Source organism: Rhinoderma darwinii, chromosome 1, assembly GCF_050947455.1.
Source record: "Rhinoderma darwinii isolate aRhiDar2 chromosome 1, aRhiDar2.hap1, whole genome shotgun sequence".
Taxonomy (NCBI): Eukaryota; Metazoa; Chordata; class Amphibia; order Anura; family Rhinodermatidae; genus Rhinoderma; species Rhinoderma darwinii.
Genome location: NC_134687.1, coordinates 460,864,378 through 460,883,405, shown reverse-complemented (window position 1 = coordinate 460,883,405; position 19,028 = coordinate 460,864,378). Strand labels below are relative to the sequence as shown.

Genomic DNA, 19,028 nt, shown 5'->3' with positions numbered 1-19,028 from the left:
ATGGTGACCAAAATCAACGATTCCGGGGTTTTAAATGAAAAAAATTTACGACGTTCACTGTGTGAGTCAAATAGTGGTATATTGTAATAGTTTCAGACTTTTACGGTTGCAGCAATACCAATTTTTTTTAATTTATTTTTTACATTGTGCACGGGGAAAAATGGGAAAAGGATTTTAAAAAAACTTTAAAAAATGTTTTACACTCCTGAAAATGTATCTAACTTTTTTTCTTTTTACACATTTTATTTGTTCCCCTAGGGGACTTGAACCAGAAATCATTAGATGGTACAATACACTGCAATACATGGATGAGTTACAGCTGAGCTACGCTGTTTATGTAACTCCCATAGTAGTGAATGGCAGTTACAGAAGCAGCGTAGCATGCTACGCGGTTTCCGTAACAACTATTCATTTGTATGGGAGTTACGGAAACTGCATAGCTCAGTGAGTTACGCTGTTTGCGTAACTCGACAATATAACCAGGTAGTGAAGTGGCCGGAAGACAGCGCAGCCGGGTAAGATAGAACAGGGTTTAGGGGGGCCCCGTTCTAGAGATAGATGCGGGTCCCAGAGGTGGGACCCGCATCTATCTGACATTTATGACATATCCTGTGGATATGTCATAAATATCCTTCATGGGAAAACCACTATAAATGCCTCAGCATTTAACTAGTTAAACTACCAGGAACAGTGCGATCGCGGTTCCTGGTCGTTAGAGCAGCGTGTCAACTGCTGACACCTGCAGTGTATGGAGCGGGCTCAGCGCATGAGCCCGCTCCATACATTATCCCCTCCCCGCTCCATGATGTGCCGGCACATCATGGGTCGGGAAGGGGTTAAGTAAGGAGCAGTCAGGGGGCCGGGTTCCCTGACTGCCGACTATAAGACGCAGGGACTTTTTAGCAAGATTATTTAGTCTTATAGTCCAAAAAATCTGGTAATTCAACTGCTTACTTAAATAACTCTTACAATTTTTCATTTAATACTGTCACCATGCTGCTTTCCAAATTAAGCTGATAAAATATGATATTACTGCATTTCTAATGTAACAAATGAGCAGAAATATTATCAAGGTGAAGATGCTTAGCCCATTTCTCTACTATTGCTACAGAGATGATCATAGTTGAATAAGAATGGAATAGAACAATGTTATTCTAATAAAGAGATGATCTCATTGCTTTAAGTAGACTTCTTACAACTCTGGGATTTAATACCATATCTAATAATTGTATAATGCTTCCATATAACTTAAGATTTTTCCTAAACCTTCTGTCTGGGCAGAGGACTCAGCTAAATCGTTTTTTGCAGAACTGTAGATAATTAGAGAAACAGAGCAATGCCTAAATAGTGCAATGCTGACTCCAGGTATCCACCTAAAAAACAGTTAGTATATGCACCTCATTGTATAAAGTTCGTAATCTAAAAAAATAAGTCCTCTATACTGTTTATTCGTTGACTTGCATGCTTTACACTACATTCATTTCAGTATGGGGCAGAGTAGTAAGAGACTTGAAAGACTGCAGTCCTTTTGTCCCTTTATGCTGAGAGAGAGAGAGATTGACATACAGTTAGGTCCAGAATTATTTGGACAGTGACACAATCTTCATGATTTGGGCTCTGCATGCCACCACATTGGATTTGAAATGAAACAACTGAGATGCAATTGAAGTGTAGACTTTCAGGTTTAATTCAAGGGGTTAAACAAAAATATCCTGTGAAACGTTTAGGAATTGCAACCATTTTTCTACACAGCCTCCTCATTTCAGGGGCTCAAAAGTAATTGGACAAATTAACATTACCATGAATAAAATGGTTTGTTTTAATACTTTGTAGAGAATCCTTTGCAGGCAATGACTGCCTGAAGTCTGGAACCCATGGACATTTTCCTCCTTTGTGATGCTTTGCCAGGCCTTTGCTGCAGCGGTCTTCAGTTGTTGCTTGTTTGTGGGTCTTTCTGCCTTAAGTTTTGTCTTAAAGAGGCTCTGTCACCAGATTTTGCAACCCCTATCTGCTATTGCAGCAGATCGGCGCTGCAATGTAGATTACAGTAACGTTTTTATTTTTAAAAAACGAGCATTTTTGGCCAAGTTATGACCATTTTTGTATTTATGCAAATGAGGCTTGCAAAAGTACAACTGGGCGTGTTTACAGTAAAAGTACAACTGGGCGTGTATTATGTGTGTACATCGGGGCGTTTTTACTTATTTTACTAGCTGGGCGTTAGGAATGGGAGTGTATGATGCTGACGAATCAGCATCATCCACTTCTGTTCGTTAACACCCAGCTTCTGGCAGTGCAGACACACAGCGTGTTCTCGAGAGATCACGCTGTGACGTCACTCACTTCCTGCCCCAGGTCCTGCATCGTGTCGGCCACATCGGCACCAGAGGCTACAGTTGATTCTGCAGCAGCATCAGCGTTTGCAGGTAAGTAGCTACATCGACTTACCTGCAAACGCTGATGCTGCTGCAGAATCAACTGTAGCCTCTGGTGCCGATGTGTCCTCGCTCGTCCGACACAATGCAGCACCTGGGGCAGGAAGTGAGTGACGACACAGCGTGATCTCTCGAGAACACGCTGTGTCTGCACTGCCAGAAGCTAGGCGTTCTGAAGAGAAGTGGATGATACTTCTCGTCAGAACGCCCAGCTAGTAAAAGAAGTAAAAACGCCCCGATGTAACGAACACAATACACGCCCAGTTGGACTTTTACTTTAAACACGCCCAGTTTGACTTTAGCAAGCCTCATTTGCATAAATACAAAAATGGTCATAACTTGGCCAAAAATTATAGTTTTTTAAAAATAAAAACGTTACTCTTATCTACATTGCAGCGCCGATCTGCTGCAATAGCAGATAGGGGTTTCAAAATCTGGTGACAGAGCCTCTTTAAGCAAGTGAAATGCATGCTCGATCGGGTTGAGATCTGTGACTTGGCCATTGCAGAATATTCCACTTCTTTGCTTTAAAAAACTCTGGGTTGCTTTCGAAGTATGTTTTGGGTCATTGTCCATCTGTACTGTGAAGCGACGTCCAATCAACCTTGCTGCATTTGGTTGAATCTGAGCAGAAAGTATATCCCTGAACAGTTCAGAATTCATCCAGCTGCTTCTGTCTTCATTCACATCATCAATAAAAACTAGTGAGCCAGTGCCTTTGGCAGCCATGCATGCCCATGCCATCACACTGCCCCCACCATGTTTTACAGAGGATTTGGTGTGCTTTGGAGCATGAGCCGTTCCAAGCCTTCTCCATACTTTCTTCCACGCATCATTCTAGTACAGGTGGATCTTAGTTTCGTCTCTGCAAAGAATGCTGTTCCAGAACTGGGTCAGCTTCTTTAGATGTTGTTTGGCAAAGTCTAATCTGGCCTTTCTATTTTTGAGGCTGATTAATGGTTTGCACCTTGTGGTGAACCCTCTGTATTTGCTCTCATGAAGTCTTCTCTTTATGGTAGACTTAGATACTGATACACCTACTTCCAGGAGAGTGTTTGTCACTTGGGTAGATGTTGTGAAGGGGTTTTTCTTCACCATGGAAAGGATTCTGTGATCATCCACTACTGTCGTCTTCCGTGGGTGTCCAGGCCTTTTGGAGTTCACAAGATCAACAGTGCGCTCTTTTTTTTCAAGAATGTACCAAACTGTTGATTTGGCCACTCCTAACATTTGTGCTCCCTCTCTGATGGATTTCTTCATTTTGGTCTGTTTCACTTGCATTGAAAGCTCCTTTGACCTCATGTTGTGGGTTCACAGCAACAGTTTCCAAATGAAAATGGCACACCTGGAATCAACTCCAGACCTTTTACCTGCTTAATTGATGATGGATTAATGAGGTAACAGCCCATGCAGCCCATTAAATAGCTTTTGAGATAATTGTCCAATTACTTTTGGTCCCTTGAAAAAGGGGCAGCTACATATTAAAGAGCTGTAATTCCTAAACCCCTTCCTCAAATTAGGATGTGAATACCCTCAAATTAAAGCTGAGAGTCTGCACTTTCAGCCCATATTGAATATATAACTGTATATTCAATATGTTTTGGTAAACAGCTAAAATTCCAAAACTTGTGTCACTGTCCAAATAATTCTGGACCTAACTGTATAGATAAAATAACAGCAACATGACACTGACTCAAGCAGACAGTCTCTTTCTCTCTCCATGCTGTGTGAGAGGCTTGAGGAGTGGGGGAGGAGGGGGAAGTGTAATGTGAACGTGCACGTTTGTAAAAACAGTGGCTGGTGTACAGGCTTCCTCTCCACTGTATCTATAACATGGCAGACAATGATAACAACTTCCGGTTAGTGAATTAGGAAGCAGGAGAATACTGCAGTACAATCGGTTGAGATTTGATGGGAAAGGCTTCACAAAGGCAGTGCTGTCATTTAGGCAGGGCAAGCAGGGCTGCACATCCTGGGACCCGAAATTGCAGTTGTCCGCCAGAGTTGCTCAGCAGCATTGGCGTAGCTATAGAGGTAGCAACGGTCATAGTTGCGACCGGGCTCTGAACTCAGAGGTGCCGGTGGCCCCACGCACCACATTTGTTAACAGTTACTGCAGTAACTGTGGCCCTGTTACTATAGTAACATCTCCACATACTTACCCTTCTCGTTTCTAAGTCGAATCCTCTTTGGTTCTGGGCGCAGTGCTGGGTCCTGACGCCATTCAGTGTAAGGACTTTGTATATGCGCAGCATAGATAACGTCCCGATGCTGAATGGTGTCAGGACCCAGTTCTGCACCTGGAAGTGAAGAGGATCTGACTCAGGAGTGTGAAGAGTAAGTAAATAAATACTGTATCCTGGGTCACTGTAGCTATTCCTATCATCTGTGACACTGTCTTCTTTGGCCTTGTATCTAAGCCTATCATGTGTGATACTGTCGGCTGGGGCCCTGTATCTAAGCCTCTAATGTGTGATACTGTCAGCTGAGGCCCTGAATCTAAGCCTGTCATGTGATACAGTCTGCTGGGGCCCTATATCAAAGTCTATCATGTGTGATAATGTCTCCTGTTGTCTGAATCTAAGCGTTTCATACGTGATATTGTCTGCTGAGGCCCTGTATCTAAGCGTATCATGTGTTCATAAAATTAATAAATCCAATGAACAGCATGGGGTTACCCCACAAATTCTCAACTAGTGCCTTGCCAGGCAACCTGGTTGCTGGTTTTCCCTAAAACAAGCTGACACTACGCTGTTGGTCCACGATTTTTAGTGGAAATGAGTCTCGGCTGTGTAGCACTGGGACTGGTTGGGTATTTGAGGGCCACCATGCTTTTCATTGATTATTTATTTACTTGTTTATTCTTTAACAGAGCACAGTGAATGGTAAATGTTTTATGCATTATATTTTTCTTTCATTGCTTATGCTGTATTGTAAAATTCTCACAACAATGGGGATTTTTGAAAAGTGATGGGGGAACCATTAACCCTAGCCCTGGGCCCCAAATCTACCCTGCACAAAGGTACTGTACATCTAAAGATGTTTTTATTTTTCACTGGAGGTACGTCTATGATTTCTATCCTATTCTTCCAATTGACTGAGGGAAACAGGTGAGGATATATGCCATCGGTTTAATGTAGAGGTAATCTAGCCTTTATTTTACAGAAGCAAGGCAACACGTTTGAAGACTGAATTAAATGTCTTCATAAGGCCAATGGCATATAGACAAACTTGTATGATTTATTAAATGCCAAAATATACTGCAGGACTGTACAGAACTGGTCATCACTTGCTGTCTCCATTGGGGCTCACAATTTAAATTCCAAATTGATCTATTAGTATTTATATTAATGTTTGGAGCATTGGAGGAAATCGGAGTACTCAGAGGAAACTCATGCAGACCACTCATGCTAACCACTGAGCCACCGTGCTAATAGTAAACAGTGATTGTAAGTTAGCACAATATTAAGATGCTAATCATATCCATACTTTTTAGATCATAGAGGTTTTTTTGTACACTTGTACCGCACATGTGAAATAAGTGAAAATTGGGCCAGTTTGCTATTACTGTTTACAATTATACAATTTTGACTATGTATGCTGTCAAAGATACTGTACTTAGGCTCAGTGACCTGTCTAACATTTACCCGCTTTCTCCTTACGTTTTTAAGTGAGATATATTTGTATTATGTTGGTGTATTTAATGCTATTTTACAATGTTGTGCATTTGGCATAGGTGTACATGAACAGACAATACAGAATATATAGACAGTACCACCATTTTGATCATCCGACCAGCAGGGATCACAAATCTCTCCTTTTTTCACTAGATCACTAGGTATTATGAAAAAGCGCTACTAGACCAGCAGCAATCACAAACAATTCAATAGGCAAAAATGAGAGCTGGGCCAGCAGGAAATAATATCAGCACTGGACTTCTAAGGTTTGCAAAAGCCTAAAGCTTGACCAGCAGGAACTATCAAGACTCCACAGGACATCCAAAAATCATTCTATTGGATGTATTACTTACCAGCAGGTACAGGACACTATATATTCCACTGATCACCTGGAACTAGAAAATGTATGTTTCTCTGACAATAAGACCCTGGTATGCCAGTGGAACAACTGAACGCCCGATGGTGGACACAATAACAGGTAAATATTAGAGGCTGATTAAACTACTAACAATCAAGTACCCGATGCTGAATATTTTTTTTTTACCCTCAAACTGAATATAGCAATAACCATCAGGCACCAAAACTGCCATCTGACAAAATCTGTATTGTAATCATATTGTAAAAATTATTTATTCTTACATTTATTTGAAGGGAAGAAACAAATTTAAAATAATCCATAAATACTGTTTGCTTTGTCTTTCTGCTTCAGTTAAAAAAGAAGCCTTCTAGACACATTGTATTGCATTTATCTGTCAGGCTTTTTACGCACCATGCCTTGTTTAACACGTCTACTCTTATGAATTTTATACTCCCAGCTGTAAATGAATACTTATGTGTGGACATAGCGGTGAATTGATGCAAGAGAAACTCAGATAGAAAACGTGCATCTTAATTGAACTTCTGAGATCCTTCAAATCTTGGCTGGCAGAGCAGGGAGTGAATTGAAATTAAAGATGCTTTAACATGGATGCAGGCACCTGCAGTAACCACTTAGCTGATTTACTCTGCCTGCAGTGCGCTTAGAATCACTTTTCTATTTGACTGAACCTGAAAAAGCACAAAGAAAAAACTTATTTCACATACGAAAGCCCTAGGAGTCTCAGAGAAATGTATCTGCCTTAGGCACAAAAAGTTTTCTTTTCTTTTTTTTTTACAAATAGATGTTTTTTAATCCCTTTCCGACATTTGACGTAGGGTTATGTCATAGATGGCAAGGGAAAGTATGGAGCGGGCTCATGGGCTGAGCCCTCTTCATACTCAGCGGAAGTCGACTGTATGTTGCAGCCGACACATCACTGCAACGGTAATTGTTGCAATAAGATAACTCTGATCCCGATCGTTTAACCACTTAGATGCTGTGGTCAATAGCGATGGTTGAAAAGACAGAACTGCCCCCTTCTACAGTCCATTTTCATGGCAGTCTGGGGGTCTGATGAAGGCCCCAGGTCTGCCACCCTTCTGCTTCTATTACAGAGGCAGGGCTTAATATGAGCCGGAAAAAAAACACAATGTAATTCAATACATAAATAAATAATAATAATAATAAAAATTTATGGCTCTCAGAACTAAGGCGACACAAAATACATTTTCTTTTTTACAATTGGTTTTTTCTTTGTAAAATTAGCAAAACTGTAAAAATGTAGTATCGCCATTATCGTTTTGACCTGCAGAATAAAGTTAACATGTCGTTTTTGCCGCACGGTGAATGCTGTAAAAACAAAACTCAAAAAAACAGCTGTGGAATTACTGGTTTTTCCCATTCCACCCCACAAATATGTTGTTCCCGTTTCCCAGTACATTATATGGAACAATAAATTGTGCCGTGAAAAACTACAACTTGTTCTGCAAAAAACAAGCCCTCATACGGCTATATTGACGGAAAAATAAAATAGTTATGGCTATTGAAAGGTGGGGAAGAGAACACAAAAATAAACAAAGAATAAATAGTTGCGGCGGCAAGGGGTTAATATTCATAGGCCTCAGACTATCATCATGAAATACTAAATGTTAATGTGTGTTTGTGCATTAAATGAGCGACATGTCAGTGTTATTGAATCTAAGGTTTTAAAACGTGTATTTTATTCTAATAATATAAAATGGATAAATTCTGTCATTCCTGTGGTTGTGGTGGTCAATAAAAAAAACTGAACTTTTAGATCATGTGTCATATAGAATTCTTAAATGTCTCTAATAAATTTCATTGCAATGTTTTACTCTCAGTTGAAGAACTACTGTATCAGAATTCTACATTGCCTAAGATTTTCTCCAGGGTATATACCCTCCATCATGGAGGCATAGAAGCACATGCTACATCAAATGTTTCAAACTTATTCCCCTATCTGTTCCACTACTTTCCCCTTACTAGGGCACTAAAGTAATTACTAGAGAGGCGGAAGCAACTTCACCAGATTTGAGATTTGAACCATTGAATGTTTTTATGCCACTGTCATATAAAACTATTTCTGCAACCTGCTAGTTGTACCTACTAGTTGCTACCTTGCTTCTTGGGCTGGATTTTCATCTGGCTAGTGTGACTATGGCTATGTAATCTACGTAAAACAGCAAGCAAAAGTATTTCCATATTCCAAGCATATTTTTTTAATTGGGTCTGGCCCCCTGAGTTATCTTTATGTAGTCCCTCCCTGTCCCCCCAATTTTTATTGCTACAGCCTTTCACTTTTTTCTTTTTTAAACATGGCATGGATATCTGTCAAATTAAAAAATATATATTTGAGACTTGGTCAGAGAGCATTGGGCCAATTTAAAAATGAATGCAATGTTGCTGCTCTTTATAGAGAACCTTACTTATACAGTTCTAAAAATCCTTATATGCTAAATTAAAAATGTAAGGTTCGCAGAATTTTGCTTTGGGCTTTAGGCTTCTGACCTTCTCTTTAATTTAGTGAATTAATTGATTACCAAACCAATATTCCATCCTACAGAAATTAATCTGCATTTATAAATAATTGACATTCCAAAAGACTTGATATTCAGAAAACCCCATTAAACCCTTGGTAACCAATAGGGTAAAGAAAATACCAAGAGTTTTTAATATTTTTTTGTGATTTGTGGATTTAACCTGATGGCTAAATTACCTGAAACCTTCTCCATATATTTAATTAACCATATTTGCTATGTGTGAGCAGATCTACTAGATGGAACTATACCTCATGTATTATCTGGCACCTAAAGATGTGTTCCACCACACCAAATGTGCATCGCTCATGCATGTGAAACGTATTTCATTCCCATGTAGCAAATGAATCTGTCAATCAGCTTAAAGTCTATGTTAAACTTAGAACAACATTTTGCAGTTCGCATATATTCTATTCTACTTATCATGTACTGATCCTTAGTTACAGAGTGAATTATATTCCAGAGCTGCATTCCCAGTTCTGCCTGTTGTCACAGGGAACAGTTGACACGCTCGGTGATATTTATAACCCGAAAGCTCAGATGAGCTCGTATAATCCAGGTGGACAGTTGGTTTCTGACAGTAGGGGTGCTTTTAGTTTGGTATTTTTAGCTTGGCGTTTTCTGGATTATTATCATTAAAAAATTGACATGTGCCAATAATTCTTACTAAATATGCTTTTAAATAATTTGGCTGGCATACTTCTATATATTGCTGCTGCCTTACCGCAGACTATGATATATGCATTAATATTTTTTTATCTGTTATCGCTCCTCTGCTCTTTTTGTGTATTTGAACCTTCAATGGCTATAAAATAGCAGGTAATAGTACATATGTACGGGGAATTTAGCAGATTCTGCCATCTTATTAACATGTGCATAAATAGCTGTTATTACATCATTCACCTATAAAGGAAACAAGTGGCAGCTAATACTTTGCTTTTACTAATGGATAGGAACTTTTTTCAATCTCATTTAAATTTTTAATGTCATCATCATTTTACAATTATGTTGCTTTGCTTCATCTTGTTCTCATTTGATCTCATTGTCATAAAGGCTTATAATACATTATAGTTTTTAAAGCTTTGGCTATTACATTACTTATGGAGTCAATCTGAGGAGCCACAAGTCATGACGTGGGTTTAGGGATCTTGCTAGACTCAGGGACAGTAAATTCAGTTCATCTGCAGTTTGCTCATGACTTTGATATTGGATTAGGCAATTCTCTGAAAACTGACCTTGATTAATGTGTGATCGCTGAAGTGGTTGGACTACGGGAAAAGTTGTGTAAATATACTTGATTCAATGAGAAGCCTGAATGAGAGTTTTCTTCATACATAAGAAATTGATCATTTTAGTTGAAAATTCGTTAAAGGTATTTTGTATAAACTTTTTATTTCTGATCTTTGGCCATGGCTTTTTGGAGTTATCAATTATGTGATAGCATTAATTTTCATATATTATAATTGAAAATAACACAAAGATTGCTATTAACCTAACCTTAAAGGCAAATAAACTGTTCTACTGTTATCACCAGGTAAGTTGCTTCTGGCTAAACATTTCCTTTGCAGCGGCCAATGCAATGTAAACTTTGGATTACATAGCCATATAAATGAATGGCCATCTATTTATTTATGTGGATGTTACAGCACCAGCACAAAATGATGCTGTATGGAACGGGAAACTGTTTATATCTGAACAAATAGACATAGGCCAGCTTCACACAACAGTTTAATGCAGTTTTTAAAACATCTCTTTATTTTGACAAAAACAGAAGTCGATTTTAAGGGAGTAGTACAATGAGACTTGTAATACTCATCTTTTTTTATCCAATCTCAACTTTGGAAAAAGAAAAACAAACATGCCCTAACACTGCACTGTATTAATAGGGACTAACTGTTTAAAGTAGGAAACTAGCACATGCAAAATAATTGACACATTACTCGAACTGGCATTGTCCAGTGCACTCCTAGATGACATTTTGCACAATCATGAATAGAGGTCGCAAATATGTAATTGTCCTGTAATTGTCACTGAGCTCTTTTAGTACAACTGTTGGGAAAATAGCCAATACAGCCAACGCAGCTGTAAAAGGGCCCAGGGGGGGGGGAGCCCTCTCGGGCCACAAACAAGTATCCAGCTTCTTTTGCCCCCCATTAGATGTTTGTTAAAAACTGTTTAATAAATCCACAGTGTAGTCGCCCTTTGGTAAGCCCACAAAATAACCCTTCTCAATCTATGTACCCAAGGGGCATCCTGCAAAAAGAGGAGAATGCTCCCAAAGCAGAGAGGGATTGAGTGGGAGAGCTTCCTTGAACAAACTTTGACCATACCAGGATGCATTTGGATTTATGACTAATTAAAATTGGTAAGCTGAAAATCCTGCCAACATTACTATCTGTAGAGTAATAAACCCAATTTATGTGCCACAACCACTTTACACCAGACATCGGGAAGTCACCCACAATACAATGCGTTTTTCAACATTATATTGTTTAAAAGTCTTCAATCCCATCCCTCCTGGGCCCAATGCTATGACTAACTTTTTAGAGAATATTAATGTAATTTATTAAATTAGTTCTAAATGCTATTAATAACTCAAAATGCCCAGGGCCATTTGGATTCACAGCAGCATATTAAATTGTTCTCGTGTACTCAGACCACACCTGGTCACGTTCTTTTAATGCAGTAGTTCCTGACACTATTGTATTATTATCCAACAAACAAAAGGATGAGAGAGGGGAGGAAAGGAAAAAAGGACGATCAAACGGGCGCCTCCAGTGCATTATTGGCTGCCATTTGAATAATTTTAAAGCCAGACATAAACTAACTTTCATCAGCTAATTATTGGCCAATTTCTTTGATTAGCCTAAACATAAAATCCTATCAAATTTTAGCTACTATAAGAAAGTGAACATCAAGTTGGTTGACAACAGATTAATTAACTACTTTCTTCATTTTACATTTCTTTGGTCACCAGTCCATTTGGATTACGTAGGCAATCAAGCTTACTATCTCCACACTATATAAGGCCAATTATCCACCTTTGGCTATTGTTGGAGGTCTGGGGACAAAATCGCAACCCCATCCTTAGGAGGAATGCAAATATTAAAAATGATGTTTCTACCAAAGTAACTGTAATATATAAAAGTGGTCCCAATTCTAGTGCCTGCTGATTTGCTTTATTTTGTAAAGTACGTGATTTCAACTTTGTGTAGTGGGATTCCTAGGGTCAACAAAGCCACTCTTTATAGACAAAAACTGAAATGAGGCTCGTACGTGTCACTTGTATTAAATTATTAACAGATAGCATGACTGTTGCTCTATTTTGTGGCAGCTGAGCATTCCCTTTAATGTATGGTGGGCCATCAGTGTTTGAGTCTCACAAAACCCCTTTAACCCTTTAGTGACCAGCCTATTTTAGGCCTAATGATCAAGCAATCGTTTTTCAATCGTCGCATTTAAAGAACTATAACTTTTTTTTTATCTTTCTGTCGACATAGCTGTACGAGGAAGATTAGTTGTATTTTTTAATCGCACCATTTTGGGGTGCATATAATTTTTTAATTAACTTTTATTAACTTTTTTTGAGGGGGAATAGAAAAAAAATAGCAATTCCGCCATTTTTTTGTGCATTTTAAATTTACAGTTTCCCGCGCGGCGTAAATAACATGTTACCTTTATTCTACAGGTCGGTACGATTACAGCGATATCACATATGTATAGGTTTTTTATGTTTTAATACTTTTGCCCAATAAAAACACATTTGAACTTAAATTATTTGTTTTTGCATCTTCGCTTTCCAGGAGCCATAACTTTTTTATTTTTCCGTTAATTTAGTTATATGTAGGCTTGTTTTGGCGGGACAAGACGTAGTTTTCATTGGTACTTTTTGGGGGTACATGGGACTTATTGATAAATTTTTATTATTACTTTTTTGAGGGGGAATGGAAAAAAAATAGCAATTCCTCCATAGTGTTTTGCGTTATATTTTTCTACGGTGTTCACCTTGTGGTTTAAATTAACTTTATTGGTTTGGTCATTATGATCACGGTGATACCATATATGTGTACTTTTATTTATTTTTTACACTTTTACTGAATAAAACCACTTTTTAATGGAAAAAATGTTTGTTTGTTTTTTAACTGTAATCTTTATTAATAATTTTTATTTAACATTTATTACTTATGTTTTTAGTCTCACTAGGGGACTTCACTATGCGATCTTTGGATCGCTGTTATAATGCTTTGGAATACTTAGTATACCAAAGCATTATTGCCTGTCAGTGAAAAACTGATAGGCAATATATTAGGACGTGCCTCAGGCACAGCCTAATTGTTATATAGCCAGGGCATGCCTAGGGGCCTTTGCAATTGCATTTGCGGGCTGCTGATGGGTGACAAAGGGAGCTCCCTCCCTCTGTAAACGACTTAAATGCTGCAGCCGCTATTGACCGCAGCATTTAAGGGGTTAAATAGCCGCGATCTAAGTAAACTTCGATCGCTACCGTTTGAGCAGGAGTTCAGCTGCCATCAGAGAGCAGAGTAATTGCTCCTGCCTTCACGGGACACCCGTGAAGGACTTAGAATAGGTTGCCATGAAAAGGCAGCGGCCTAGCCTAAGGCCCCTTAGTGACAACCGTGAAAAAGTGTATTGGTGGTCACTAAGGGGTTAATTATTATATCTATCAATAAGGGAGTTCAAATTCCTGTTCTGAGACATTTATGGAATTATTTTGAAGTAAAAAATACCAACTGACAAACAGGGGATTGTCCTGATTGTAATTTCTTAATTGACTTACACCCAATTATTTATTTTAATGCAGTTTCCCTAATATAGTGCCAATATCGGACGGCTCTTTAGATTGCCAATTCTATTTTATTTATCATGCTGCTTGGGGGATTAAGGAAATCTATTTCCTGTGTATAGGCCAGAAGCTTTGATCTATAAGGGACATTTTCTTTAAATTCAAGGGAATCCTTTGCCCCAAGCTCCACAATTTATTTTACTACCGTTAATTTTTTTTTATTAAGGTTGAAGCTTAATTATTGGCAACCTTTAACTACATCTTTTTTGTTCACATTAAGAAAATAGGGAAAAAAAGAGCAAATTGCTGTTTAGTTTTAGTGGTTCGAGAAGGGTATGGAAATGTGGCACAGAGCCAAGCAATTCTGGGAAATGAAGACAACAAGCTGGAAGGAGGACAAACATTATCCTTGAGATGGAGACATGTCTGGATTTCTGGAAAGGTCATAAAGGTTAGGATAAGTAGAATGCTGGAGGCATTCTGTGGAAATTATGTGGTTTATTTTATGTTTTTTAATGAATGGATAATGTATGTACTGTTGCAAGAAAAGTAAGTGAATCCTTTGAAAAGACCTGAATTTCTGCATCGATTACTAATAAAATGTGCTCTGATCTTTGTGTAAGTCACAATTATAGACAAACATAATCTAACTAAACAATCACCTCCACCAAATGTTTCCTGTAGCTGCAAACAAGATTTGCGCAACGTTGAGGAGGAATTTTGGAGTATTTCTCCCTGCAAATGTGTTTCAGTTCATTAATATTTATGAGATGACTTCCGTACAGAGTCCTTTTCATGTAATGCCACAGCATCTCGATAGGGTTAAGGTGGGGACTCTGACTTGGCCATTCCGTGACCCAATTTTTCTTTTCAACCCTACTTTAGTTGGATTACTTGTGTGTTTTAGGTCATTGTCTTGTTGCATCACCCAATGTCTCTTCAACTTGAGGTCATTGACTACTGCTCTTACATTTTACTGCTAGATGTTTTGATACACCTTTGAATTCATCGGTTCCTCAGTGGTCGCTAGGTTCCACGCCCTGTGGCAACAAAGCAGCCACACATCCCTCCACCATGCTTCATAGTTGGGATGAGGTTTTGGTGTTGGTGTGAAGTGTATTTCTTCCAAACATAGTGTTGTACATTTGAGCTAAAAAGTTCCACTTTTGTCTCATCTGTCCATAAAACATTTTTGAAAAAGCACTGTGGAATATACAGGTGGTCTCGGACAAAATTGAAATTGGCTGCAATGTTTTTTATGGACAGCTGCAACTTCCTTTGTGGCATCCTTCCATGAACACCATTCTTGTTCAGTGTTTTTAAATAGTGGACACAGGAACAGAGGATTTTGCAGTTTGTAGTGTCTTCAGTAGGTCTTTTGCTGTTACCCTTGGATTCTTTCTCACCTCTTTCAGGATTGACTGGTGTGCTCCTGTAGTGGTCTTAACAGGACGCCAACTCCTAGAGAGAGTAGCAATAGTCCTGTTGCATAGAATTAGTCTAACTGTGGATTGATGTACATCCAGGTCTATAGCAATACTTTTGAAGCCTTTTCTAAGTTCATACGTCCCTATAACACGTCTTTTGAGGTCTTCTGAAAGTTATTTGCCTCGAGGCATGGTTCACACTAACCAATCTTTCTTGAGAAGAAAAGATTTGTCAGTAACCAGGCTTTAAGTGCCCTTATTTAATGGGCAAAGAAACTGTGAAACCCCCACTTCCAATCTCATCTTTTTAATTAAAACACCTTTTGAAAATTAGCTCTTGGAGAAGTCATTAACAAAGAGGTTCACTTACTTTTCCCTTCTGCACAGTGGATATTTACTGAATGTGTTCAATTAAAGATATGAACAGTACAACTTTTTGTGTGGATTCGTTTAGTTAGATTGTATCTGTCTTTAATTGTGACTTAGATAATAATCAGACCACATCTTAATAGTAATCAGTGTAGAAATCCAGGTAATTGCAAAGGGTTCACTTATTTTTTCTTGCAACTGTAATTACATGTAAACATTGATTTAGTTAGGATTCATACTTTAGTTGTACATACCTTTTTATTACACATGCACATCGTCCTACCTTAAAAATGTAGGAAGTGGCACTAGAAAGTAGTATAATCTGTTTATATGATACTGACTGTTTGCATCCAGTAGATGTTTCGTTCTAACTTCCAATGTTTAAAATTACATGGACCTCAGGGTTATATCTAAGCTTTTACTACCCTAGAGCTTAATGTCTAGATGTGAGAAATAAAAGCCCATGTATTTTTTCCTAACTTAAGACTTAATCCCAGGAAATGCTTCTTACCCCAGAAATTGTTTTTGAAATTAATGTCCACCTATTACCACCATGTCCTTTTTGGGGTTCACATATTGAGGAGAATTTATTATGCACTCTACACCAGTTTTCTGGCGTAGAAAAGTCGCAATTTATGCAAAAACCCAGAATTTTATAATTTTATTATCTGCATCAGACAAGAATGGTGTTCACGGGTGGACATTCATACTTCTCATAATTATTTGTCTCAAATGCAGTTTTTCTCTAAGGCTGGATTCACACGAGCATGTTCGGAACGTACTTCGGCTGCAAGTCCCGGACCGAACACACTGCAGGGAGCCGGGCTCCTAGCATCATAGTTACGTACGACGCGAGGAGTCCCTACCTCTCCGTGGAACTACTGTCCCGTACTGAAAACATGATTACAGTTGTCCCGCAGAGAGGCATAACTATGATTCTAGGAGCCCGGCTCCCTGCAGTGTGTTAGGTCCGGGACTTGCGGCCGAAATACGTTCCGTCCGTTACGAACATGCTCGTGTGAATCCAGCCTAATTGTCGTGCAAAGCAAAAAGGATTGTGAAAATGGTGGATAGAATAAAGACCATTTAAAATAAGTAATTGATGTATAGAGATAAAGCAGAAAAGTGCAGATCAAAAATATCACAATTATAACTGACAACACTTAAAAAATATTATGTTTATAATTAGATTTACTGCTACTATTAAACGGTTCAGGGTTAATTTCTTTGTCTCTGATGTTTTGTGGAACTGTGCACATCATATTATCAAGTAACCCAATGACTGCCATAAAACCCCCATTCACTGTCATAATACAATCAGCTTGCAATGGGGAAACACAGCGTAATGAGATGATTACATGGGCTCATGTTTTGGTTTTTCATATACTAGTTTTATAAAGGATGGTACATAAGTTTAATAAGACATAAAAAGCTTACAATTATATGTATTATAACATTTAAACTTACGTGAGGAATTCAGCTTTATTATTGAATTTGTAAGAAACAGTGCAAGAATAGTAAAATAAAATGCCACTTTTTTTGAAAAAAAAAATATGCCAAATTTCTTGACTTTAGAGTATTACATAAATCAGTGATCACGGAATATTATTGGTTTAGGAATGTAGTTCATCTGTCAATTGAGCCATAAGAAAGCCCAATCCAGCATTTAGTAAATTGGCTTCTTCTACACAGCTATACATTTTGTATAGTGTCAATCTGTCTGCAGCAAGTTTTATATCTCACCTGGAATTTGTCCATTGTACTCAGTCATTATGCCCATATTTTACAGAGTACAATGCATTCACTTAAAAAATGTGATCTCACAAATTACACTGCATTAAAACGGAAAACTTACTCTCATGCCAAGCTCAATATTCTCTCCTCCATACACCTCCATACCAGGATCTAGCAGCCCAATGTCTCCAAAGTACACTCGATCCACCACAAAGGAACAACCAATCATCGCTGGAGTTCTGGTGAGGAAAGAAAGAATTAGCATTAAAACATGACCTTGGGCTTTTTGGCTGATCGGTCTCAACTTTCTTACTTGCTTGTTACAAATAATCATAATGATAACACCTTAAGCCATAGAAAGGATTAATTGCTCAGTTTCTACCTGTGTACAAATCTGATGTAATATGAATTGTTTATATATCTCAACTATCTTACTAAAATGGGTCAGAGGGGTTATCTGAGAGTACAGAATGTTTGTTGTAATATATTCTATATTGTCTTTTTCTGTTTATTCATGGAGTAGCCTCCTGGAGAACCACTTGATCTTATGATTTTGCTCATTTACCTACAGTTATTACCACAATGATTTCCATTTTTTCATTGGATTCAAGAATTTGTTTTACTGTACCATTGGGGTTGCAGTATTTTTGACAGAAAAACCTAATTAACCTCATTACATATCAAAGGGTTTCATCGTGATTAGTTGGAATCTGTTTAAAAAGATCTTACCACTGTCATGACTCCATTCTAAACAGAAGCCATGCCACTAGTGTGAATAGTAGAGTACACATTTTTATACAAAGACATTTTGTTACCAAAAATCATTCATATTTTTTTATTTTCTGGTATTATATAGAACTGCAGTTGATCGGCCCATGTCAAGGTCACACTGCTAATGAGTCATATTTTCATTTTCAGGAATGTACAATTCATTATAGGTTCAAAGGAGGCAGATGTGTTTTAATTTTGATTTCCTGTGAGCACAGGTTTTTTTTTTAACACATATCCAGTATCTGATGTGAATTTCCGATGAGATAAAGCTATTGATGTAATGTGTGTCTGGCATCCATGTGGTCCCTTGTCAATTCAAGACTAATTCGTTCAAGTACTCTGTTAGTTTTGTAATAAATCATGTTATTCCATCTAGAAGCATGGTAATACTTAGATCAGAGATTCAAGGTCAAAGTTTAACTATTTAAAGAACTTGGTAATAGAAATGGGAGGCAACGGACACACAAAACAGCCTTTTCTCAAGTCAACAGATCTGTGTATATAAATACTGTATATATACTGTATATATTTAAGGGAGAAAGGAATAGAGTCGTGGAGAGGAGCAACTGCCTTAAAGGGATTCTTACATGTACTTGTTGGTGATTGCGAGGGCACAATTATTGTGCCTCTGTGATTACTAGCAGGAGTATAGCTGTAATCCCAGCCATTTAACCCTGACCTGACTAGTACGAAGCCAGTACTGATCGTGCTGAAGACAAAGGGAGGGGACTCCCTTTGTCCTGTGCCCGTCTGCACCAGTATCGCCGGGGCTGATGGCTTATTACTGACAGACCTAGGCCTAGGAAGGGCTTCCAGGGCTGTCGAGTATTATTGCCTGTTAGAGCATACCTTAGGTATTAAATTTTACATGCACAGGCAGTTATATAACGTCATG

General features: G+C 38.3%; 1 protein-coding gene across 1 annotated transcript in view; it reads right to left on the bottom strand.

Annotated features, from left to right (window-relative positions):
* The window catches only part of GALNT9 (polypeptide N-acetylgalactosaminyltransferase 9), a 422,479-nt gene that overhangs the window by 187,585 nt on the left and 215,866 nt on the right, over positions 1-19,028 (bottom strand). Inside the window, exon 6 of the mRNA XM_075832874.1 lies at positions 17,484-17,601. Within this exon, the coding sequence (XP_075688989.1) occupies positions 17,484-17,601 (118 nt within the window). The remainder of the gene's footprint in view (positions 1-17,483; positions 17,602-19,028) is intronic.